Raw genomic sequence first — 26,849 nt, 5'->3', positions numbered from 1 at the left:
TAATGTGATGTGGGTCTGAGCTGCAGCCTTGTGAGGAAAGCATGTGTGAGATGTCCTTGTTCCCAGCTCGTGGCTTCCTCCTGGTTCAGCACCGACACGTGGGCCAGACTGCCAATAGGTGGTCACTGGTGTCTGTTTGCTCTGAGTTTCCACGAGCTCTGGCTTCTAATGTGAGACACCGAAGAGGGCTGGTGCTCCACTTGTTCCTGATTGCCCCGAGATGGGAAGTGTCAGACAGCTTTGATAACGGGTTTGCTCCTGTCTTTGCATATTGCTCCTTTTTGTGTTCTAAATCTCCAGCCAACTTTTTAACTTTGCTGTGGTTAATAGCTTCAGCAGTTCTGAAAGAGATGCTGTGACTGCTTTCAGGTGGGGTTTGTTGTTCATGTATTAAAAGTAGTGTATATGATGAAAAATATAGCCCAGCATTTGTAATATAGAGGTTTCTACCGAGGAAAGGAAAATAAAATCAGTTTCATTTACGGTGTTATTACTGTACTGAAAATTATACCAGTATTAATGAAAAGTTGCTATCTCAGTTCATTTAATCATCTTAGCAACCTAAGGCTATGCAGGGGTACAAAGTTCAGTATGTCTTGTATTTAAAAGAGCCAGTTCTGGTTTTGAAGCTATTTAAAATGCTATTCTAACAACAATTAGAAACAGGAAGGCTAAAACCGTAACAGTTGAGGCATGCTAATTGATTGTATTGTGCAGGTAGGTTGTGAATTCTTAATTATATGGTTTTTAATAAACTGTCTGCTATTGGTTTTGTGTAGATCATCCTTTGCAGGCTGGAAGTGCCAAGTGCAGGATAATTCAGTGAATGATGTGGACTATTTCAGCTTCTTGTTTTCAACCCTTATAGGTAATCCATATGAATGTAATAATTCAGAATTAACAAAATGAAATTTGTTTTGATAGTCAATTACTGAATTTAATTTAGAGTAAGTGGTTTAGTAAGTACTTCCTGAAAGTAATTCTAATCTTGTTATATATTTTTGATATGAGATTTTATTTTCTTCATCTGATTTTTGACACTATTTTTACACTTTTTCCGTTTGGGCTGAATATTTGCATACTTCTTCATTCTAGCAACTTTCTTAGGAAAGTATGAGGAAAACCTAAATTCAGCATATGACATAAACAGGATTTTTTTCCTAGCTTGAAGTAAATGCCTTTTATTGGCTCATAACAATATAAATGAGTGCCTCTGGGATTTCCTGTGAATGTGCTTACGCTATTAAAAACATTCCATCAACATAAAGTAATTGCAGTACATTAAAGTGAGCTGGCCAAGGTCAGTGTGTGAGCAGAGCTACTTCTGCTACTCTATTCTTACTCAGCTATAAAAATAGTTGTATTCTGTGGTGATGCAACTTTGGGAAGTTACAGTGGTTAAAATGGTGTAATATTGCTAAGAAGTAACTCCCACTAACTTGTGCTGTGGTAAAAAATAGTGTATTTTCTTCATTACGTTGGTTATTTATAATGTTCAGCTCCTTTGTTTTCAAAAATTACCTTTTTGTTCCTGAAATGGTAACAATTGTGCTGAACTGATAGCAGAGAAAATGCAAGCAAAGCCCAAGTAACTCTTAGGGAGTAGTTGTCCTGTTTTACTAAAACATGTAATACCTGTTTAGAAATAATAAGCCAGATGACTTTTTTTTTTTTTTTAACCCTGAGGTTATATTATTTTTTACTGAGGTTACTGAGTTTTTGTGAACACGTGAAATATTTTGCATTATACCCATTTTTGTTATGTTTTTAAAGGTACATATATTGAAAATAGCATAACACTGGCCTCTTATTAAAAGTTTTTTTGTATCACATTATAGTACTATTGGGTTTTTAAAATATTTTTGTTTTCTGTCAAAATTTGTACTTTGATATTCTTAGTTTATTAAACCAAGCAAGAGCTTTTAAGAAAAAATTGTTACGTTGACATAGTGTAAAAGACAGTGTTTGTTAATGATGCTGTTGAAGTAGAGCACTCTTTGGCTTGTTTTGTGATACTGTTGTACTGCTTCTTCTTCCCCAGGGTTTTCAAGAGAGGAGCTGACTAGTCTCCAGGGCATTAGAGGAAAACCACACATTAGCCAGACACAGCTTTCACCTATCCGTCTTTACCTAACTGATCTGGACCAGTTTTTACACCACTGGGCTGTGACAGAGGTAATACATCAACACTAATTCTAAATGACAGCATACAAACTCTGTGAGTGCTTTCCATCCCTTTTCTACAGATGCCTGAATCCTGTCGTGATTTGAGTTGAGAAAAGAATGAAAAATATGAAAGCTGTCGAACAGCCAACATTTTTCTACAGCCATCAGATAATATTTTGAAGGAAGCTGCTTTGAAAGTTGAATGTTTAGACATGTAGTATGCAAAGCAATACTCAAGGAAAAAATTGGAAAATTAGAAACCTTGGTGAAAAATCATAAGCAATAATATTAGGACCAAGAATATGTTTTGGCTTTCAAAAACAAATTAATTGTAAGAGTACTAATTATAAAGAGTTTTCCTGGAGAATAAGTGCCACTATTAATTAAAAAGCACTTGCATTAAGTAAAATTTCAACTTGGAAGCAATATTAAGTTGGCATTAGGCATTATTTTGAATGATTCCTGATTAGTTAACCAAAATATGCTGGGATTAGATACTTCGCTCTGAATTCAGTACCTAATATCATAAGAGCTGAAAACTTAATTTGATTGTTGGTTCTAGAGGAATTTGAGCCACCAGATTTTATTCAAAACAGGTGCATTAGCTGTCTTTCTGCATCAACTCTTTTTATTGTTTAGCTCACCAGAAACCACTTTAACATGTGAAATCATTTTTTAATGACGTGCCAATTTGACAGTATTTATGAAATCATAGTCCTGAATTCAGAAAGAAGAGCGAAACAGAAGGTTTTAGTTGTATGTTTTTTCATTCAAGAAAGCAATATAGTAGATATTTTCTACTTCACAGTGTTCAAGTGATAATGTTCTGAAATTGATGATAGTCTGAGATACACATTGAATGTGTGTTGCTGTGTATTAGAAAGTATTTTAAGCAGGGCTGTTGTTTGGTACCATGAGTGACACACATTTTTAGGTGTCCTGCCTTCAGTCATTTTGCCTGTGGAGCAGTTGAACTTTCTAATTTGTTTTGCTTTGTCTCTTCTGGACAGTAATGAAGTGTTTTCTCACCAAAATACCTTTCTTCAGTATGGAGGGATCAGAATGCCCTCTTTCCATGTCCTGTTGCTCTGTGAATGCACAGAGCGATTGTTTCTCAGAGTTAGCATAATCCCATACAGCGTCTGAAGGATTTATGTACACCTTACCTGTTTCTGAAAATGTCATGTTTAGTGTTTTCTCCTTCCCCTTTTTGCTTCTATTCCATAAATCTTTCAAAGTTGGCAGTGAAATAGGACTATTTTCACACAGGGAACAGTGAAGTAGTTTGATTTCTTTTTTGTGGCTTTGGTTCCTGGTTGCAAGTTTGAGTCTCTTCTACCACAATCTTCAGTGTTTTGGTGCTGTCAAGGAGAGTCAGTATTTTCAGAAACTTGAGACTCACTTTTGTTAAAGTACCTTTTCTCAGGAAAGATACGAGGTGCTCTTCTAGGTTGTACAAAGGGGGATGGTGATCACTAAGCAAAGAGCTGGGTATCCTTGGTTAGTAGTGAAAGATGATTTGGATATCCTGTGTAACGCTGCACTACTTCTGCACTTATGTGTCAGCCTGGAGACTATTTTAGGAAGGAGAATAGGAGCAAAAATACCATGGATCAAAAATCTGTGTGAAGAAGGATAAGACCTCGTAGACCCGTCTGATTTTGTAGGCTCTTAACCAAAGAGAGTTCTGAGCTGTTGCATTTTCCCGGTGAGGGTGATCAAGTACTGGAATAAGTAGCCCAGAGACATTCTGGTTCCCATCTATGGATGTACCCAAAACCAGGCTGGACACAGTGCGGGGTGACCTGCCCCAGGTGACTCCACTTGAGCAGGACCCTTGGATTAGAGGAACTCGAGGGTATTCCTTCCAACTCTAGGGATTCTGTGATGATTTGAAAACTCATTCTGAAAAAAAACCAGGCCTTTTTGTTTCACTAGTAACAAATCTCCTTTATTTTTGCTTTTTAGACATAATGAAATTCACAGTATGAGTAAGGGTTTGTTGTTTTTCTTTTATTTGGTAGGTTTGTTACTCTTACATTTGATGTAAAAGTCAAACTGCTCCCATTAAAGGCCTGCCAGGTTTGCTAGTTTTCTTCCCATGGAATTTTGTGAACAAAATTAGGGGCACCTCTTCAGTAGCTTGCTTTCATACTGGAGAAAAATTAAGATGTTCTTGCCTCTGATCTGGTAATAATGGTGGCATATCTGATTGTGTTACAATGAGAAGTGATCATTGGTATTGAGGCAACCACTTCGTTTTATGAGTTGCAGAATTCCATTCATTTTTCATTTGTCTGGTTTTGATTTCAGATGCAGTCATAGATATGGTAAATGATGCATAAACAAAACCATGCTGAAGCTCTTCAGCTTTTAGATTACTTTTTTCTCTGTTTTTAAATATTTAGTACAGCACTGTGTTAAGTTTTGGGGGGTTTTATATTTTCCCTTGTATGAGTACCATTTTCCAACCTCAAACATGTTGACCCATATGCTATATACTGGTCAGTTTCTGAAGAAATTATTCTGGGGACTGTAGTCTCTTGAAACCTTGGGATTTGGAGTCCGAACAATTGTTTAAAACCAAGGAGGTAAAAAAAAAAAAAAAAAAGGCAGGCTTGGTAAAAAACTTTCCATTCAAGATTTGCCGCACGCTGCACAGGAATACTTCTTACAGATCAAGTAGTTTTCAATAGGTGCTGAACAAGCTAGTCTGCTCTCAAAAGGAAAAAAAAAAAAAAAAACACCAAAAAACTAAACAGCAACAACAAAAAACCCCACCCAAAAAGGCAAACCGCAGAGCTGCGGACTCTGGGGAGAAAAAAACTGCCAGCAAATCATGAGGCTCTCCTAGAGTGTCTAGAAAGACAGTGTGATATGAGGGTTCTGTGGGCATTGAGTTTGAGGGAGGTAGGTTTGGAGACTGCCTTCTTCCAAGTGGACATATTTCAAGCTGTGATAAAATTTTGGAGTCAAAATATTTTTAGCTGTGGCAGAAAATTGCTTTATTTAGATAGAGAAGTGCTTCAGGAAATAATAAACCCCCATGACTTGAATTAGTCATGCTTTTGGTGGAATTTGGTATAGTGCAGAGCTTCTGAATGCTAACCTTTCATCTGTTCTCTTGCTGGGTAAGTAAGTTTATGGTGATGCTGTAATGTTTAGCAAAATGTTTGTAGTAATTTTAAATACCTGCTAAGTGAGAACAGTGCTTGTTGGCTGCAGACCAGGCCTCTACTCTGTATTGAGAAGTGTTTGTTTAAGAGTTCTCATTATGTAGTTGTAATTCAGGATTTCCTCTCCACTTATTTTTTTTTTTTTTCCCAAGTGGAAAAGTATTTTAATATGCGTGGAAAAAAAATAAGGGGCTCTGATGGAATTAGGATTTGATGGCCTGGTTTCCTATCCATAAATGAGACAAGTGATCAGATTTTCCTATTAGTCCTTCCACTGTCTTCTTTCATCTCTTCCACCTCTAGATTTGTCTAAACCATTGTTAGTTTTTAGCTCTCTGCTGGAAAGAACAAAGTTGCAAATACTAAGTTTTGCATAAGTGCTATGAAAAGAAGCAGGTGGAAGAGAAAAAGTTCTAGATTAGCACAGGATGTGTTACAGCTCTGTTCCAGCTTCCTGCTTGGCAGGAAGCAGCCTACAGGAGCTGTCTCTCGGCCGGTGGGGTGTCAGGGTGGTGAGGCAGGAGCAGCCAGGGTGGTGGGACTGAAGAACGGTCCCAGGTGTGAATCTGGAGGCCACAGCTTGTTGGCCTTCCTGCTCACTGCTCAATTTTGTTTCCCAGTGCAGGGGAAGGCAGTCCCACCTTCCTGTCCATAGCTGTGCAATGGGTGATGTGTGTTTCTAAGAGATGTAAGAGGGAATTCCACATATAACGCATGCATGCCAGAGATGCTGGAGAAAAAACAGCGTGCCTCTGGAGAAAGGGCAAGTTCTGGAAAGGAAAAGAACAACTTGAGGCATTTTCAAACAGCAGTTTGGACTTCTGGAGTGTTATTACAGCCAGATCACCTGGTAGCATGTGGATAAGAGTAACAAATGCATTTTTGATAGGAAGTAATGCTTTTAGGTAGTTTTTAACAAAACCTGTTTTGAGATGGATGTTGTTTGTAAATTACTTTTCTTTTGTCTTGAGAGTGGTCATTGGAATCACAGCAATCTGACGATGTAATTTTTTTTTTGGAAGCTTTTAAATAGTGGTGATTTTCAGTTAAGGAGCAATGCTTCAGAAAAGTGTCTACATGCTGTTTTGCATAGCTCTAAAGGTTAGTCTTCATGATTTGTCTAAAAGAGGTGTTAAATGTGGGAACTTTGGTTCCTTTTCTGGAGGAACTTCTGCTTAAAATTACTTCTGTCTTGTTAAAGCCAATTATTTAAAATCACCCCCCTGTAGCTGAAATAAATGGGACTCCAGAATAAATGGTTGCTGCCTGAGGGAAGAGCTTCAGCCTTGGCTCATTTTAACTGTGCCCATAGTGTTTGTCAGTGATATTGTTCACTCCCCTGTAATTGAATTGCTCTGCCAGGATCAAATGAAAAAGTGCCCACAGAAATGAAGAGTTTAACAAGGTAACCGTGTATACATGGTAATTTCTGTTGTAATATTTGATGTTTGTGGCAGTTGAGCATTTCAGAGGGGGAAAGCAAATGATAATTTGAGGATTTGCTTGAAATCAAGATTCCAGAGCTGTATTGAGCACACGGCTGACTCAAAGAAATAAAATATTCAACCAATTGTTTAAAATGTTTAAGAGCAAACACTAGGGAAGGTCAGCTGCTTTTAAAAGCAGACTTGAATTCAAAAAGCTTGAGATGCATGTAGTGTAATACACTAATCCATGTCAAACCCTGTTCAGTATTTATAAGTGAAATACAGTTGGGAAGGCTGGATCTGCACAGACTTGCTATGAAAAATTACAGCAAATCAATAAAGATAGCAAGTCAGTGCATATAAATTAAAAGCCCTGCAAGGATGTTTGTTCTTGAAAAGTAAATGGTCGTGTTGTAGTGCTGTAGCTTAACTTGAAGCAGAAATTAATGCTTAAAAAAAACCTCAAAAATTTTTACAATGTAGATTTTGAGTTGAAGTTCCTGAAAGATTTCAACTTGTCTTTATTGAGATTTACAGGTTAGAGTTATTGGGGAGAAAAGGCAGCTAAGGGTAAATAAAACTTCCTTCTAAATAAGACTTCTTCTGAACTAGAAATATGGTACAATTTTAATCTTGTTTAAGGAAGACAAAAAATTCTGTATAAGCTTGTTAGTGTTTAGTAAAGCTACATCCTATCCCATCTTTAATGTTTAGAGGTGAAAATAATTGTTTTCTTGGAAAGTAATGCAAAGTCCAGAAAAACAGAAGGGAAATAATTTAAGTAAAAGAAATGCCTCGTAAAATTAAGGAAGCGCTTTTTCAAGGGTCTCTTTCACAACACTTAAAATTTAAACCCAAAGCAACAAAAAGCACCAAAACTAGCCCCCACCAGTAAAACATGAACAGTAAAACACAAACTTCCAGAAAACCTCAGCTGATCTTCAGGCCAGTGCTCTATTGTACCTGCATCATATACTTCCAGCATATGTTGTAACAACTTGGAGCTGGGAGCTCACTGCAGTGTTACTGCATGTAACTAGCGTGAATTTACAACTCCACAGGTACTGCGTATTGTGCTTTATATTCAAATCCTGGCATGTGATATCTAACCTAAATTTGCTCAAAAAGAGACAGACTTTGTGGGACAAGAGCTAAGTGTAGGGTTTTCAGTGTTTTCAAGCCCTTTTGTTGGGAGTAGAGGCAGGCAGGTGAATTTGGAGACTTCACCATCAGATGTTCTTTTAACCGTCCTGCACGTAGTCTGATGAGGAGGCATCCAGAGGAGGAGCAATTGGCTGTGGTGACATTTTATAGGTGTGAGGAAGCTGCAGAGCTGTGATAAAAGGGCATATTATGGCTGCAAAAGGGTAAAACAAAAGCTGTTTTGTGATGTCCTTTCTTTGAATTTTGTTAGTAAGATTGCTCTGAGAAGAGAAACCAACCTGTGATGTTCTTCAGGTATGGCTTTGTCTACTCTTGGATAGCAAAGTGGCGGTTGAGCTTAAACCCTGGTTTTACTGATAACAGTATTTTCAGAAATGCCCCTCACTTAGAGAACCAGGGTGATTGTCTCTAGCCCTCTCTGCCTGGTAGCACCAAATCTTGCTGGTACCCACAAGAACACATGATCAAGTTGTTGCACAGGAGGTGAGCTGTGGTGCTTGCCATTCAGGTATTTGTCCAGTGGCAAATAAAGATAACTTCCCTTAGTTTAATTGATTCTCATATATAGATTTTGTATCAGACCCTGTGAACAGCCAAGGAGCCTGCAGCCACACAAGCATCACAGTTAGCAGATGCAAGATGAGTTTGTGTCCTGTTTGTGACCATGACATGAACTGTGTGTCGTAATTCTTCCAAGACTTTGGAAATGCTAAGTCTCTATCAATATGTGGGACACCATATATGTTCTTACGCATTTGTAACCCTTAAATAAGTTTTTGCATTCCCATTTTGCACCCTAAATGTAAAATTAGCCCAACAGTGTGGTTTTCCCCTTGTTGCTCACCTGTGTAATGTTCTCCTGCAGACTCTGTTCCTCCTTTTGGCTGTTTCTTTTTTTAACTTAGGTTTTGTTTTGTTTTATTGTGAATGTGTCGGGGTTTCATGTGGAGGTTTTTATGGGGTTTTTTTTCAGGGTGGTTTTTTTTTTTCCTGGAGTCAGTGAATCAGGAATATCTTTCACATCCGCCCCTGTGAGCTTACCCAAGGCAGATGAACAAAGATCTCTTGTTGTACGCAGCTTTCTCAACAACTCAGGGCACTGTTAATATTGCCCTGTCAAATCAATTTATTTCAGAAAGAGAAGCAGCACCTGTCAGGGGAGTACAGTGTCTGATAAGCGAGGGTGCTTCGGGGGAGCTGGCCAAGCTTCAGACGCCAAGCTTCATTGCCTGCCCCATCACCTGAAAACTTCTCGTTTTCTATGCTCCGCACTAACATGTTACACTGGATACAGTCCTGCTCCAAACAGGCATTTCACCAGGGCTGGGGAATTGACCACAGAACAGCCTGTTACATTTTAGTTATCCGTGTCTGAGGTACATGTCGATGTGAGTTGAAAAATATATTTTAAAGTTCACCTTAGGTTACAGTATCTGGTGTGCGCCAACTTTCTTTTTTCAGTAAAATCACTTCTCAGGGAGTCTGAACTGCCTTTGGTCTGACTCCACACAGTGGCTCACTAAAATACTCCATCCATTATCTTTCCTGATTGTTTGGGTTCCTCTCTGTGCTCCTGCTTGTGTGTGTCTTCAGAGGAAGGTGAGAATTTTTCTTTGAAAAAAGAGTACTTTGCAGCGTGATTAAACTTGAAATAACATGAAAATTTTCTCTGGACAGTTGCTGATAAATAGTTTCCTTGAGTCTTTGAATCAGGGTTCTGGCATGTTACAGGAAGCATTGAGGGAGTGGGAACAGTTCAATAATGAACAAAACATTAGTCTCGGTCCATCAGTTGTGCTTGTTCCTGTTGCCATGAGGGCTGAGACTGGGCTTCCTTGGGTCATCCCAACTCCATCTTCTGGAGGCGAGAGCATCTTAGAGATGAACAACATTACACTGATGAATTCCTCTGATTCTACATTAGAACTGTGAAAAGCCTGTGTGGGATTGCATTGTCAGTCAGGGTGGCTGTCATTGGCAAAAATGCTTTTAACTCATCTGGTTGAAGTAAAATACTCCATGATGTCCGATCTCCAAGAAAGCTGGGTCGGGCTGTGCTTCTGAGGGGCCTTTCCAGCCTTTTTTGTTTTTTTTTTAATTTGTTTGTTTGGGTTTACTTTGTTTTGTGGTGTTTTTTGTTGTCGTTGGGTTTTTTTCTGCCCTGTTGTAGTTGGCTGCTGTTGGAGTTTGTCTTCAGTGTGGCAGGCAAGGGGGCCCCTGTAGCAATGACTTCCCAAGGCACCAGTGGGGAACCTGCTGTTGCAGTTGTGTGGCTTGTGATATTCGGGCTTGTCTCATCTATAGGGTTTGGTTTGAAAATCTGCCAATGGATTACAGAGCCTGTAGCGTTTGCTGCATAGTGCTAACAGGTAATCCCTGTGTTTAAGAGAATGCTTTTCTTTAGGTTAATTTATCCAAGTGAACATTCAAACAAAATTGAAAAGAAAAAACCACCCCAACAAAATGTCTAAGCCCAAGCCAAACCTGTTATAAAATACTCGCCTCAGAAAGAAAAAACACACCCCTCCCTGATCAAAAATGCCTGTTCTCAGTCCATTCACTTCAGGATTGCTCTGAAACAAAACAACTCTGGCTTTGGTCCAAAATCAATCTATGAATGTGCCAAAAATGTGATAAATGCTAATCAAATGTAATGTAATGAATCAGCTGTGACATTTTATTATGGAAATTAAACATCATGCAAAACCTTGCCTAAGGAAAATAAATTGTCAGGGAAAATACTAATTTTCATGTGATAATTAAGTTTTCTTTTCCTTTCATTTCCATGTCTAAAAACGTTTCAGTTTCACTTTTTATTAACAGGCATTTGGTATGAAAGCCATTTCAAGCAGGATTTAATTTATGGAATTGAAAAGAATCGTCTCTCCCACTTAATTGCAGGAAAACAGAACTGATGTAGGGAGTGGTGGTGCTGTTCTGAGGGTCAGAAAGATCTAAAAGATTGAAAAATCAACTTGCACTTTACCACAGCCCTTCTAAGGAATCATGCTGCTGTCCAGTGGTATGATGCCTGTTTTCCTTGGCAGTTTGGGAAGAATCTTGAGTGTGGGCATATTGTACTTGTAATGAAATGGTCCTACTTGTCCTCTCGGGCGGAGCCTCAGTGGATTGTGGGCTTGTTTTAGGGACATAGTCCTAAAGGTGAAAAATTAACAATCAAACTCTATTTTTGCCGGGTGGGCCTGGTGGATTTGCCTTCAAGGTGTTTAGTTTGTGGGTCTGTACTGAATCAGAAGGGATCTTTCTGGCAGACTGTGTCTGGTGTGATGTGCTCACAATGATATGGCAAACCCCTTTGTAAACTGCCCAAGCTCTGTCCCATGAGCAACAAATGTCTCCTGCATTTTCCCCTTTCACAGTCATCCTTCCCCATTTTCCATCACATCTGCGTTCCCAGCCAGCCATGATCATTGTTATGTTTAGTTGTTGTTTGCTTACGTTTGTTTTGGTGCAGCATTTTTCACCACTTTGTAAGTGACAGTAAGATCCCTTCTTGGGTGACATTTTGCCAGCCCAGGCAGGCTTAAGTTCTTTGCATTGACATTGATAAGACAGCATCTCTCTTTGTGCAATTTTTCTGTGCCTGTTTGGTTTGAATTTGCCTTTCCTGAAAAAGAGTGATTCCTGCTTTGCACAGTATGTCAGGAATGGTCTAATTCTAAGTAAGATCTTAGAGAGTAGTATTGAAGAGATGATCCTTATTCTGTCTGAGCGCTTCTATTTGGATTATCTTTATTTTTACATCCTGAAGTAACATTTCCCTGTTTTGTGGTCGTATCACAACCGTTTGTGGTCAGCTGTAACAGAATTTCCTCCTCATTTCCAACTGGTAAAACTCATAGCTGCATACAGAAGTTTTTATCAGTCTCCAAGCACGTGACCCGCCACTCTTTTTTCACTGATTTTTTTCTGTAGCTGTTACTCATCAAACCTGTGAGATCTTTTCCATAGGTTAGTCCAGTCCCCCTGCCTTGGCAGGGTTTCTCAGCTTGGAGCTGTCATCCAACAGATTTAATCAGTGCAGCTTTACCTTTTGTGTTAGTGCTGCTCATTAAAATACTCGGTCAGATTGGTGTCGCAGTTTGTCCTTGACATGACAGTCCCCAGTAATAACCTCTGTTGCAGCTTGACTTTATTGCTTGACACCACTAATAACACAGATGTTTTGAGTGGATTTCTTGGGAATATTCCAGAGTACTTAATATTTTATCACTTTGAAATTGCAGGGGACAAAAGCCCTACTATATTTAGGATGGCGTACTCAGTTTTAATAATATTGTTTCATTATAAAGTAAATGTACAATAAAGGTATTCAGTGCAAGAGTATCTCTGAAATTGGCTTTTAAATAGTCCTGCTAGTCAAATGAAACACTTGCACTACACCTGTGATACCGAATAACATGAGCAATGTCCTGAGAGCCCAACAATGTTATTTTCCACTAACAGGAATGTTGCGTTCTGCTAGGCAGACGTGTTAAGGATCTCCTGAATTTGGCTGGCATAAGCAGGGCTAAAAACAGGTGTGGCATGTAATTTTGGAAGAAGCTGACTGCACTTCTGTACCACCACAAATGGTGCTGCTTGGCCATTTCTGATTAAACTAGCACTGGCATCCACATTAGTTAAGGCTGAGTTTTCATACCACAGGACCTTGAGCTAATGGTTCTTTCCGTAACCTTTCCCATCCTCCAGCTGCAAATGTTGTGGACTATTATTTTTTACACAACACAGTTGATATGTTCTATTTTGTCATTATCTCATTTGGGTGTCTTGACCTGCCTGATTCAACTGAAGTCTCAAAACCAAAACACTATCACAGAATTTAATCCCTCAGGTCAGATCCTCCTGTGCAAGTTCTCTTTAGATTTTGAGTCATGACACATCTTAGAGGAATGCATTTTGCTTAGTCAAGGTATTTGTAAAACTCACGGACTTGAATTCTTTCATCTGATCTTGCTATTCTGATTCCCTTAAGCACAAAGAGAAGATTCCATTCCTCGTGTGTTGGTTCTTCCATCTTCCTTGTCCTTAGCAGGACATCACAATTGCCCATGGTCTGATAACGCACTTGTGCTGTGCGTGTGGGCTTCTCTGGAAGCTTTAGTTGCCACTCTGGTGAGATAAGCAGTGAATGTGAACAGAGAGAGGGCATCCAAGCTCTCCAGCTAGTTTGTGAATTACTGGACTAGAGAGGAAGGAAAAAAGGAAGAGAGAAAGCCATCTACTGAGGATTGCAGTACAGCTTACCAGCAGTTCTACTGGAGCTCTGGTTTCTTTACCCTATCCAGGAGACATATAACATTTCATGGTAGTTTGGGATTTTGTAGTGCCTGATTATATAAGCACCAGAAAGTTTTATGTAGTTTATAAAACAAGATTTTCCACTGTAGTATTACATTTTGTATAATTTTTGAACATGACATTTTTAGCACTGAAGAGGAAAATATGTTGAAAATGGATCTTTGATACATTCTTCTTTGTTGTATTACTTTTCTGTTTCACTGCGACCCCTCTGTTCCGTGCTTGATACAGTTATTTGGGAAGTTGTTTTCTGAAATTCTTCAGCTCCCAGGAAAGGCATTTGGAGGCTTGGTGTGGCAGTCTAGCTTGATAGAATATTTTTGGCCTTCTGTCACACGGATAAAATGCAGAGAGCCTTTCCCAAAAAACCTAATGGTGTAGACCATCATCTCTTTAAGCACTGAACAATTTATGTCGACAATGCTACTCTTCTACACTGTAAAGAATCAGTATTTTGAGACAAAGCTACTGCATGTCCCTGTAGGTTCTTTGGATTTAAGTCTGTCACCAGAGTATGACTGCACAGTGAGTGATTGCTGGCTGCATTTGGAGTGCTTAAATATAACTTTGTTTTATTAAAACAGGTGATCTGTCACAGCTTGTCCACTATACCTTCACAAAGTCAGTGTTTTGACATTCTCCAGACTGGCATCTGTAAATATCTGGTAAGTACCATTTAGTCTTCTGCGTTAAAACTTCCTTGTGTTCAATTTGCTAACGGTCTCATTAATACTCAAATCCACTCATCCTATGTTTTTCATGTATAATTTCAGCATTTGCAAAAGCTTTAAACAAGATTTGGGGGAGTTTTAAAACTACAAAATAACTGTTATTATGTAAACTTGTATGGGTAATTTTGCTCAGATTTGTGAATACTTCAGCCTGTCTTCAAGGCAGTTTGTCCATAAATTAAACACTTCTTGGTTTGGTTTGCTTTTCAAAAGAGGTACCAGCAGCTGTAGATGTGTTGGGGTTTTTTTGGTGGTTTTTTTTTTGTTTGTTTGGTTTTTTTTGTTTTTGTTTTTTGTTTTGTTTTTTTTTTTTTTACCTCATCTATGTATATAAGTATCTAAAGTGTGCCAAGAAGATGGAGCCAGGTTCTTTGTGGTGCTGAGCAATAGGACAAGAGGCAACAGGCAGAAACTGATGCTCAGGAAGCTCCACTTGACCATGAGGAAGAACTTTATTGTGTGGGTTACTGTGCCCTGGAACAGATTCCCCACAGATGATGTGCTGTCTCTCTCCCTGGAGATGCTCAAGAACTATCTCGACACAATCCTGTGCCATGTGCTTTGTAATGACCCTGCTTGAGCAGGGAGGTTGGACCAGATAACCCCACTGTGGTCCCTTCCAACCTGACCTATTCTGTGGGTTTTAAAGCCTGTCTTCTAATCCTGAACATGCCTGAACTGAGGATGGGGATGGCAAAGCCAGAGCTGGGTAACAGAATGGTCAGGGACAGAATCTGCAGTTCCCTGTGATGCTGCCTGATAAAAGGGAGGACCACAGGGTCTGCCCCTGCCCTCCTGTCAGGGTGGTTCTGTGATCTAACCAGTGTCTGCCATTCCCTGCATGGAGCCATACTGAGAAGTTACTAGCCCAGAACTTCCATAGGGAGTAGCTTACCTATAACCATAGTCTGGATTTTTAGGGGTGGATGTTGACTTAAATCAACTTTTTAAAAGGCTTATAGGTGATTCTACTTTGCCCTTTGAGAACAAAGCGTTAAGTGGGTTTTTACGGTTGGCAAGGCTGCTGCCCAAGGTCTCCAACTGGCTGCTGACACCTCTCAGGGAGCAAAGGCACCATGGTGGCAACATCCTCTACAGGAACTTATCTGAGCGGCCTCATCTACTGGCCTTGTATAAATGGAGATGTCTCTGTTCCTGTCTTCTTTCAGACTGGCTGACCAGCACACTCCATCAGTAGTGTTGGCTCAGTTGGTCTTTGGGATGGTTCTTTATATCTACCTAGATCGCTGCCATTATTTCTTATTTATGGTTGATCAGGAAGAACATGATTTGTTTTAATTGTTTGGTGCCTCAGTGCCCTGTAGTACTCAGCAGGGTCATGGTGACAGCTGCAGTTACACCTTCTGTCAGGCAGGACCATCATCATCCTCCTCCTGCCTCTGCATCCAGCGGGCACAGGGTCGGCCTGGGACAGCGATCTGTGCTCGTGGCCTTCAAATACACCCAGTGTCTTAGGCTGGAAGGATTTAAAAGTTTCAACTCGTAGTTGTTCTCTATCTCTTGCCTCTCACAAGTAATGGTATGAATGAAATACATTCCACGTTTCTGTTGCTTGTACTTTATTGGTCTTTTGTCTAAATATTTCTAAAAGAAACAGCTGACCTTGTTAAGTGAACCAACTCCCTCTGTCAGCTCAAAACAGTGTACTTGCAGGTGAGCAAATTAGACTACTCTCAAACTCCTTAAATAGTTTTTAAAGGTAAATGGTGCCACGCTAGCAGTGCATGATTTTTTTATGGCTTTACAAGCCAAAAATGTAGGGTACTTACTTCATAGTACTTCAAAATTTAAACCGCTTTCTAATTCACTGCCTCTACAAAAAACAAGATTTTTTTTCTAAATTATTTATTATGCCTATAAAGTCTTTATTCAAGATGATGTTCTCTCTTTAACAACAGCAGAGCATCACCCCGCTTTGGGCTCACCATATATTTCATTAGCTTTGATTTACCTCGGTTCATAAGGCTCCTGTTGGGCTTAAAGGAGACTCACCCTGGTGACAATCCAGTAGAAGCTTTCCTTTCTGTAGCATAAATCAGAGTTTCCTTCTACCTGAATGACTGCTCACTGCCATTTCAAGGCTCAGAAGGCCTTCCCAGTCCCATGATATATACTTAAAAGGAAAGACCTGTTCTGCCCAGAAGATTGTTTGTGCCTGCACTGTCATTCAGAGCGAGGCTCAAAGCAGTGCTGTGTTTTTCAAATATGTTTGAGGTGACTGTTTGTTTAGAAGGAATGGAATGAAGATGTCAATTAAACCTTCTGTTGGCATGGGTGGCAGTTTATTGGGAAAGAAGGATTTGAAAAAATGCAGTGGTCTGTAGAGTTGGAACAGAAACAAAGTAATACATGTCACCATAGGAAAACTCTAGGTTTGCTTGTATCCCAGCAAAAAGTCTTTTGTATAAAATGATGAACTTGGGTTGTTTCTTTTTTGTCTCATTTTAATACAGGTTGGATTGGTTGTAATACCTGATAGCACAGCTGGATCTGTTCTATGTGCCATAAATAAGCTCTTGGATCAAGCCTGCATCATAAGTGAAAACCTGCACAGGTTCTTGGCCTCTTGTTGTTACAGTCTTCTGTACTTCCTGTTAACTATAGACAGAGAGGATGCAGAACACTTACAGAAAAGGTAAAGCTGCTCTTCTTACCGTCTTGTCTCTGTCTTTGTAGCCACAAGTAATTAGAGATGTGAAATGAAAGGATGCTCTCCTCCCCCTGGAGTTTTTTTTCCTGTCTCTCTTTTGCTTACTTCAAATCAGTACTTAGATTTAAGAAAAACACCTGCAAAGTTACCAGGAATTACTTAAAACAGTAACTGAAGGTTTCATTTCAAACTGTTCTGTTTAGATGTCAAAACCATCCTGATTTTGTAAAGTTGGATATTTATACCTTGATCTTTAACCTCAGCTTCATTAGATACATTGAAAAGCACCATGCAAAGAATTTGGTTTTATGAGTACGTACTCTTAAGTGATCTGATGTTTCAGTTTGAAAACTTCTCAGGCATCATTACATAGACTGCAAAGTCATTTGATCTAAAAAACCCAAAAGCTACAGATAAGGAATTAAAATAAATTCACCTGAAACACAGAAATGTCTTTAAACAGGTCAAACTTTTCCATATACAGAAAAGCAGTTAAAAGCTTCCTGAAAATTCAAAGCTCAAGTCCTCCTCTTTCTGTATTTAATGACTTGCATATCACAAATACCTGAGTCCATTATTTAATTTCTTATGAATCTTAAAGAAAGATTCAAGTGTACCTGAAAAGTGACTGAAAAACCCTCTTTGCAGCTGCATGATGCAGAAATTGCACTGTGTGAGAGATGAAGCAATATTTGTAGCACCCAGGGCAGGGCCTTTATTTTTTTCCAGTGCTATACAAAATTTTGGAATATTTTCAAGCTTGGCATTTTCTGGTACAGATCTTTAGCTTTGCCACTAATTATGGTGAATGCAGCTGGTATGATTGAATCCACAGAAGCAGGCTTCCTTGTACAGCCATGCAGCCAGTTCATAGAAGCCTCCTTGAAACGTGTGTCCTCAGTCATTTCAATTTTGATTATCTTTTCCTCTCAGGGATATGCTGTGGAGATCATGCATTTCTGCATTAGCACTCCTGCCACGATTACTGAGGCTGATGCTGCAAAGCCTGCAAGTGAGCAGGATCTGTCGGGAAGAGCTGCCTGTTGTTGCTCAGTTGCTTCGCTTGCTAATGCAGCATGGGCAGCTCAGGAGCCATATGATCACAAATGAGTTTCTGGTGCAACAGATCATCAAGGACATCATGGTATGAAACTTCTTCTTGTTTCCCAGAGACCACATGTATGTCATTTTTATTTTTAAAAACCATTGCAAACATTCAAGAAGAGCTGTTTTCAAACAGTGGTGAAAGCAGATGTAGGACGTTATGGTGAGGTTCTCTGACTGCAGGTTAGGAGGGGGTTGTTTCCCTTTAGTGTTGGAAATGCCACAGCCAATTCTTGTGCTGTTCCACCCTGGGTGGGTTGTATTTGTTGTTGGGTTTTTTAAGCCACCCACATAATCCTGAGAAGAGGGAATTCCTGGGCTGGGGTGGTCTGTTGCTAGCAGTTCTCCTTAGACTGGTTTGGGGAGCTCCCCTGCATTGGTAGCACCACGCTCATTTGCATTTTAATTGCCTATAAATTGCAGAATTGCAAAGTAAGTGAGCCACTCTAATTAAGAGTAAGGAAAGCACATCTGCTGTTAACTCACACTTGGTAATGTAACGACTTAGTGTACCCAGTTGTAACACTTTATTATTTGGGCTTTAACAGGAACACTGTGTTGAAATATATAAAAGAGAGGAACAATGTCACTGTGTGCAGGGGAACAGGACTGTCTTGTACCTTTAACAGTGCACCTGATTACCTGTAAAAACAAAGCCAAGTTTTCCAAGTGCTGTTGGGGATATTGAGTTTTACCTTTTTTCTCCTTTCTAGACACTGAAGAGCGGTGAAGTTCAGGAGCAGTGGCTCACAGACCTCCATTACTGTTTCAACATCTACCTTGCCTCTCATCCCCAGACACCTGGCCCTATAAACACAGTATATTGAAGAGGTCAAACTGCATTTATTGTAAAGCATTTACTTCTATTTAGTTTTGAATGGAAGATGTTGGAACAAAGCTTGTCAATTTTTTTGTAAGTGAAACAATAAAAATTTTACAGAGAACTGCAATACCTCTATTGCCTTTTTTTAAGCAAGTAGATGTTACTAGAAGGTGTTTTATTAAAATGTGGTGACCACAGTGAGGGGTGTTAAAGTCCAGTCCTTGATGCTGAAGAGCTTGTAGAGAAACAGACTCTGCTCATCTATTATTGTGAAGCATCACATTATTTAAAAAAATAAAATAAAATTGTGTCGTATCAAGTAGAAAAAAAAACTAGAAAACTGTATGCTTTAGAGTAACATTTTTTATTTTTGCTGAGTTCACGTTTAAATACTTTGTGCAAGGTAAATACTGTACACCGTGCAGCTCCAAAGCTATAAAAATAACTATTTCTTTTCTAGAGTAGGGCCCATCTTTTCTTGCCTCTCTATTTAATACACATAGGGAAAGAGTTTAAAAAGTTGGTGATAATTTCAAAGGGTAGAAAACACACCCCTAATAGCTTCCATAGGTTGTGAAAGCAATTTCTTTAGTGAGTGCTTTTTGTCAACACGTCTAAGTTTCCTTCAAAATCCGTAGTTAGCGGATGAACAATTGTTTCTTTAGTAGAGAAGTGGAGCATGAAGGCTGTTCTTCCATTCCTGCTTGGATTTTGAAATTAATTTCATGAACTTGAGGTAAAATTGAACATTGGCCTCTCAGAACTGTAACATCTTTAGTAGAGTTTCCTTCTTCTTTGAAACTCTGATGAACACATTCAAAATTCTTACTTTTTGCAATGGAAAGCTTTGATTGCCCCTACAACATTATTGCAATACAGGGCTTAGTGCTTCATTTCTGTCTTCAAATGCAATTCAGATTTTATCCTGTGTTGGTAAAGAAATTACCAGTTGCATTTAAAAACCAGTTTGTACACAAAATGAGTCCAGCTCCTTAGAAGTCTGCTTGGCATGTAATGCTGTGATAATACAAAACTGAAAATGTTCAAGTTTACTATGTCATAGATGGCTTATACATTATGAAAGATAACAGCTGTAGTGGAATGGATTTGAAATTCCAAACATTGTTTTGCTTAATGCTTGAGTCTTGTATTTTTTGGTTTTGCAGCAGTGGTTGGTCTCATGTTGTATGAATATTGCCTTGATTTTCCCATGTTCTCCAGCAAATTAACACACTGTAGGTTGTTCACTGTAAAAAAACAAAATAGTTTTGATGAGTAACTAGTGGGTGAAAAGCAGCTTCATCTACCCTGTGTTCTAGATTTCCTAAGTAGCAAATCTGCTGGGAGCAGAACATGCCTTTTTCCTGGCATCTCACTGCTGATTGTCTCTCAGTAGAGTTTGGTTTCTGCAGCACTGGGTACAGCTTGTGTGGAACATTGATGATGCTGCTGCTGCTGTGTGTGGGACTTCAGCAGCCTCTCCTGGGTGTAGTGATGTTCACCCCCATAAATGAATGTAGGGCTCCAGACTAACACTATACTCTTGGCTGAATTTGCTGATGAGCAGAAAGACGTGTTGAGCAATCTTTAGCAACATGAGGTAGGCAGTGGGCTCTTTCTAGAAAGTCAGGGAAACTAGTCCAAGGGCTAAAGCGAGTACTTGGAATTGCTCATGCAATGTTTTTTATTTCCTGTAATGTCCTACAAATAATATGCGTGTTTTCCTTTCCCTGGTCTGTAAAGATTAGCTGCAAACATTTCAATGCTTTATCCCATTCTAGGCAGGGTCCTCCCAAGTGCAAATCCAAATGTTTCATTGAGGGTGTGAACTCAGCACATCTTAAGGACATCTTTCTAATGCCAAGAGTTGCAAAACCTGCTCCTTTGCAACTCTGTTTCACTGTGGACATTAAAGTGCATTCAAAGAACCCGGCTCTTAAGCAGAACACCTCTTAAGTGCCACTTGCTGAATTGACAAAAGGAATCTATTTAATTTTTAAAAAGCCAAACAAACTAGAAAAAGGAACAAATTTCAAATTTTGAAATGTTTTAATGGTAACAATCTTAAAGGGCCTGTTTGTCAGAATATTCCAAAGCACTTACCCCTATGCCTGTATATCCCATCCCTGTTCTACCTGTCACCTGCCTTACTGAACATTTCCTTTGAACACCCTCTGCATGTCCCCTCTTCCAAAGTGTTTGAATGAGTTGGGTGTCAATCCCCATTACAGATTTGTCACCGCATGCTTCTTCCACGAGCTCTATGAGTATTAAAACTCAGGCTGACAGTCAGCCTTCACCTTCCCAGCTGTACCTTCTGCAAGGGAAGAATGAAACTCAACAGTCCATTCTGACCTACTCCAGGCACCTACGTCAGAAATGGAGTATCTGGCATTAGCCACTGACAGCTCTGAACTTTTCCAACAAACGTAATGTTGTCATGCACAAAGGCAGGCAGATGAAAAACATGTTATTGTCTTTTAAGTAAGGGCTAAAGTTCCCTGAGCTCCTATTAGGTGAATAAAAGTAGGTAGTGTTCTAAAGGAACTGGGCAGAGTTCCTATCACTAACCTATTCGTCACCAAGTTATGAAAGCAAAGGCCACTCCAGCCTCAAGAGAAAGCCTTTTTATTTTAGAAGACAGGGAGATCCGTTGTCCTGAAAAGTTAAATGAAAAGAGCTAAAAGCTCTTTTAAAATTTAGATTCGTATCTGCATGAAGAGGTGGCAATCAAACACCTGTCTGGTCATGCCTCTTAATTAAAACAGTTTCTCAGACAGTGAAAGAAAAAAGGCCTCTGTCTTTTAGCAAGGCAGAAATTCACCTACAGTTCTAACAAACTCAAGGACAGGTCCACTGTCAGATTTCCTTCTGACTTCAGAGTTGTATTGAACTACTTGGAAAATGTGTTTTACTTCCCTTTGCAAATTACCTGAACTCCTTGAAGCAGTTGCTGTGTTCCCGTCTAGCTGTGGCCTGTCTGGCTGAGGTGTAGCACAGTCAGGAACACCAAATGCCCAGTGGGGCACTAAACCTTCATGTTCCCAACCCCAAGTAAGTCCATAATACACTTTAAAAAGTCTGACAAATGGCATTTAGTAAAGAAGTTTTTCATCTAAATGACTCAAGGATAGAAGTGCAGTGCTCAGTTAAGCCAAAAGTGGCGAAACAAGGAGTGTGCAATCACACCAGTTTGGCAGTAGTTACGCATTTTGATAAGAGAGCCCAGTCCTTAAGCAGATTATTTTCTTATCTAAGAAGAAACCAATCTCAGCTATATAAACATCAAAATATTCTTAAAATGGATGTGTCCTACCTGAGACCAGCTGCACATCAGAAAGTTTCAGCTTAGAAGGAGGTCTTGTTGACTGACACATTTTGCCTTCCTGAGAACGTCCTTTAACAAACAAAATGAGAACAGCTCTGTGTTTAGCACATAAACATGTGGTTGTGTATAGCTACAAACTATTTCAGTGAGCTACAGCATTATTTTACCCTAAAAATTACTCTTATTTTTTATGGAGAAACTCATGAGACATTCCATATGACAGAAAATCATGACAACCACAACAGAAATTTAACTGTTAAAACGTATTTTGCAGTTGCTATTAAAAAAAAAAAAAAAAAAAAAAAGGAAAATAAATTCATCAGCTTTATTTATTTTACCCTTTTTGGTTCTCAAAGCTGCAGAGCCATGATAGAAGTGACTTACCACCTGTTAAAGTACATATAGTTTGGATATGCTTACTCCATCAGTAATCCAAACTGTAAAGGAACTCAAAGTCTAGAAGCAATACTTCTCCTCTACCTTTTCTTGAAGATCCATTCCTTTGCATGTGCACAGTCAGGCACAAGGCAAAGCAGTGCAGAATTGTAAAAGACAATCTTGCTCTTGCCATAACATATGTTCATACAGAAAGTTATCAACATTGAACATACTCTTCAAATGAAAATATTTTTAAAACAGTAACAAACTAAGTTTAAAACAATGCTTTAAAAATGATCCAGATAGCCACTCTGCATGGATAAAGCCAACTATCCCCAGCTTAACTGCTCTGTTCTCTTTCCACATTGATATATGGTGAGCAGCTCTGGCAATGGAATTATTTGATTGCTCAAGGTCTGTTCTGAAACAATGCTGTGCGGGGATTCAAACAGCTTTAGCAGCAGCCATTTAGAATCACTGAGTTGTTAGGTTTTTTTAACCTGAAACAGAAATAAAATTGCCCAGAACACCTGAGATTCAGACTAGTTTTTATAAATATTTGAAATTCTTAACTATTAGGTAAGAAGTACATAGATGAATACACTCTGTTATAAAAATAAAAGCATAGTTATTCAAAATAAATTATAGTGAAAAGAAAATTACCATATATCTGCTTTAGGATGGACTGCTTGCTGGTTTTTATGGCTGAGCTGGTTTTGTTTAAGGATTTCAGATTTTTACATGAAGGAACTGATTTCAGAGGGCTATGGTTCAGCTGTTTCCTCCAAGCAACCTGAATGAAGAAGGCAGCTGCCTCTTGTCTCCATTTGTCTTCATCTTCCTTGCACTGCCGCTTAGCACTAAGGAGCTGAAACAACTCCTGTCTTAGCTGGTAACTAGAGAGCAGAAAAGAGAAGAGCACTTGTTTTAGGTGACCTGTTTTTACTTCCGTGCTTTCCACGCATCAGTTCACATGGTGGATTACATGAATAACTGGGAAAACAGAACTCCCACTGATGTGCTAAGTCACTTGGATGAGAAATGTTTGTTCAGAAGAAAAAGTAGGAGCTGGGTTCAATTTTGGATGCATCCATTGTTTCACACAGTTACTAAAGAATTGGCATTACAGGTATCAAAAGTTACAGTGCTTCAACATCAGCTTATCAGCTGCTTTATTAAGTAGAAAATCATCAGAAGACAAAACTATAAATATTTATGGTAACAGCATAATCAGTACTGCTTCCTCATTTTCACTGTATTCACAGCTTAATAACACCAAACTTTCTCGTATGCCTTAGCACTTCATGTCCTCAGTCAATCAGTGCAAGAGACAAACCAAATCTGCCTCCTGTGGGTTCAACTGCACATTTCCGCTGCAGAATACGGAGCTGCTCTCCACCCCTCCTCTGAAGATGCTCCCCTCACCTTGTTTGCAGCAATCTGTGTTTTTTCCCTTCCCTTCAAAGGCTCCCTCTGTCTCCTGACCCAACCTTGCCTCAGCTGCTTTGATCTTACACACAGTCACAGCCCTCTGCGAGTGGCAGCAGCAGATTATCTGTCCCTCACACTCCGGTGGCAAATGGCACCGGCAGCGAGGAGTTGTTCGGGGTTTTTTTCCCCCGCTTGAATCGGAGGTAAGTATTCAATCGGATATTGGCGTTTCACACTCTCGAGTCAATTAACTGGCTTAGCAATTAACTCTGAATCCTCCCAGTACAAACCTGTCACAAATGAGCATTGAGTAACACTTGTAAAATATTAATTATAAGTGTTTGGTAACAGGCCAAACCACATTGATCATCATCCCCTCTGGCATTCAAAAAGGCTTCTACGGGATGCCCCGGTAAAGCGAAGGAGGAAGGAGAGAGAAAGAGGTGGTTTTTTCTGTTGCTCCCTCTGCAACAAGTTCTAAATTAAAACAAAAGACAACGAGCCTGATACAAACTGTTTAAATATATGTTCTAAGCCAATGAACTACGTGATTCAAACAAAGCAGCAGCCATATGCAAAAAATGAGTACATAAAAGCACAATAGAATGCCAAAGGGGGATGATAAGCTCCGTTACAGCCTAAATAATTTTAAACTTCCAATAAGCTTAGTAAATTACCTCTGTGAAATTTGCTGGGTGAGACAAATGTATTTAATCTTAATTTAGTGAAGCTTCAGAATTCAGGCATGTACTGTTATGCAGCTCATTAAAGTACATAACAAATGCAGGCAGCAACTGCATCTTGTCAGGGCCTGCAAGTTGTGAAGCATGGTATGAATTCAGAACAGAGTATTACTGAGACACAGAGGGAAAAAATGATCCAGTTTTCTTAAATAACATGCCATTTTTAACTTTTCAACAGGATAAGAGAGGAAAAGAAAGTGAAGAGGAAGCACAGCTGCAGTGACTTGCTAACATAAGTTGAACTAAGGATGGGTTAAGTGAATACTTAACTGCACAAAAAACAATTGGGGAACTGTTTTATACTGAAGCAGAAAAGAATACTAAGCTACTCTCTTGGAATTCAGTAATTACTGCCAGATGCCTTTGCCTGATACGTGAAATGACCCCGTTTACAGTCACTCCCCCTTTGGACCCAGCTGTGATTTCATGTTTGCAGAGAACTTCTGGTAGTTTTTAGCAACAAGAAAACAACTGTGAGGTTCTGACACTGAGATGTAGGCAGCTATCTGTAGAGCAAGTGCACATTGTTTTAATTCAGCTCTCTCATAACAGACCATTCTGATCCTAGTGAGCAAAAAGGAGAATGGGACCAAGTTTGATACAGTATCAATCTGATATCTGACATGGTGCCTTAAAATAAACCTGATGCTTAGTCAACAAAACTACTGCACATAAAAGAGGAATATCCACGTGCAGAACAACAAAGCTGGCAAGTGGTGTTCTCACTTATTGTTACAGAAGCTCTAATCTTAAAAAACCACTGCTGGCCAAAGTATGCACACAGCAATAATATATTTTAAAAAATACAGCTTGACTCCAGCGGGAGAACAACAGTGACAGCAACCAACTTATTCCAGCTTCTGTGGGCTCCCTGTGGGCCCTGGAGCACGGTACAGGCCCCCGTGCCCCCCAGGAGAGAGAACACAGACACAGAATCTGCAAGCCTCAATGAGCAGGATAAGCAATTAACCTTTGGCAAGCCACACACCTTAGAGTACACTTTTGAGGAATACATTTATAAAGTTTGCAGATTTGGGAATTGAAACATTCCCCTGAGAACGGCAAGTTTAATACTCTTAAGTAGACCAGTACCAGTCTGCTCTTCTGTTTGCCTTCAATCAGTAAATCAGGACTATAAAATTTGCAGAGACAAATGCATTTAGTTCTAATTTAGAGAAATTCCAAAACTCAAGCATGTACTTCTACATGTCTCTAATGTAGAATTACGCAATAATATTGTATATTTTTTTACAAGTACATGCTATTTACCATGTGCAAGTTTGGAACAAAAGCAAACACAGGACTGTGGAAGAACTGCCCAACCAATGTGTCCTGTAGCCTTGCAGAATTTATGATCTTTGTTACTGTTCTATGAGTTCTTGCAAAAAGGACAAGTATATTTTTCACTATTACGTATTTAAATAACAAATGTAACTTAAACAATCTTTAATTTCCACAATTTCCAAAACGCAAAGTGTTAGTAAGTGCATGCACTTGTTGGAGAGAATGCACACCTACACTGTTGCAGCAGGTGGATGGACAGTTTAGAAAGGCCTATCCAAAATCTGTAGTGGAAGCGAAATGCAGATTTCTGTGCAGGTAAGTCAGCTTAATGCATGGCTTTGGATCCCAGTTCTTGTGCGGAAATTTGCACAAGCACTCACTACACATTGTTCTGCTTTGTCTTAAAGCCATGGCACGTGCCTGCCCCTCTGTAAGGATTTTAAACTGGTGTTGAGTGAAAGCAGCAGAGCCAGCAGTAGCAGCATCACCTGCAGATACACTCTCCTAACCTCCTCCTGGCTTCCTTTAGCTTTTGGTATCTAAGTGATTTGAGCAAGTAAGAGAAGAACTTGGGATCTACATCAGAAAAGAAGGCCAAGGAGCAAGCAGCAGAGAGAGCAGAAGTGGTGGAACCCTGGGAGGAAAAGTGTCTGCTTTGCTTCACAGTTCAGAGGAATATGGCATGGAATCACAGAACCACAGAGTGGTTTGGGTTGGAAGGGATTTTTAAAGACCATCTTGTCCACCCTCTCTGCCATGGCCAGGGACATCTTCAACTCAGAGTCCCTCAGAGAAACTGTTAAACCAGTGAGAGACCTGGAAAGAATATTAGTAAACATAAGCAATTTATAGTTTTCTGCATCCAGTAAAATCAAAGAAAGTTTAAATAAAACCAAGAAATAATAATTTGCATATCATATACTTCCTTTACATACTCTTCCTGCCCATTTTGATAAAAACCTAAATATTCAGGGGCATGCACTTTTAGAATGACTGCATTTCTGAGACTGAAACCCACACATTCACGAAACCAGGATAATGCTGTGGAAAGCATTCTGTACATTCTCCTGTATAGCAGTTGTTCCTGCTTAATCAAGGTGT

The 26,849-nt window shown here is 39.4% G+C and overlaps 2 protein-coding genes across 5 annotated transcripts in view; one reads left to right on the top strand and one right to left on the bottom strand.

The window, feature by feature from the left end:
- The window catches only part of TEX10 (testis expressed 10), a 54,056-nt gene extending 35,351 nt beyond the window's left edge, over window positions 1-18,705 (top strand). For all 4 annotated transcript variants that reach the window (XM_066184774.1, XM_066184747.1, XM_066184766.1 and 1 more), the window contains 6 exons: window positions 780-868; window positions 2,042-2,175; window positions 13,840-13,920; window positions 16,461-16,642; window positions 17,591-17,801; window positions 18,475-18,705. In XM_066184774.1, coding sequence (XP_066040871.1) covers window positions 780-868; window positions 2,042-2,175; window positions 13,840-13,920; window positions 16,461-16,642; window positions 17,591-17,801; window positions 18,475-18,588 — 811 coding nt within the window. In that variant the 3' untranslated portion in view covers window positions 18,589-18,705. The remainder of the gene's footprint in view (window positions 1-779; window positions 869-2,041; window positions 2,176-13,839; window positions 13,921-16,460; window positions 16,643-17,590; window positions 17,802-18,474) is intronic.
- The window catches only part of INVS (inversin), an 83,365-nt gene continuing 75,215 nt past the window's right edge, over window positions 18,700-26,849 (bottom strand). The window contains exons 15-17 of the mRNA XM_066184735.1: window positions 22,954-23,186; window positions 21,901-21,981; window positions 18,700-19,831 (exon numbers count right to left, since the gene is read on the bottom strand). Of these exons, the coding sequence (XP_066040832.1) occupies window positions 19,716-19,831; window positions 21,901-21,981; window positions 22,954-23,186 (430 nt within the window). The 3' untranslated portion in view covers window positions 18,700-19,715. The remainder of the gene's footprint in view (window positions 19,832-21,900; window positions 21,982-22,953; window positions 23,187-26,849) is intronic.

Source organism: Chamaea fasciata, unplaced genomic scaffold, assembly GCF_029207755.1.
Source record: "Chamaea fasciata isolate MVZ Bird 193981 ecotype frontalis unplaced genomic scaffold, bChaFas1.0.hap1 SCAF_1, whole genome shotgun sequence".
Classification (NCBI taxonomy): domain Eukaryota; kingdom Metazoa; phylum Chordata; class Aves; order Passeriformes; family Sylviidae; genus Chamaea; species Chamaea fasciata.
This window is presented reverse-complemented; position numbering and strand designations above follow the sequence as displayed.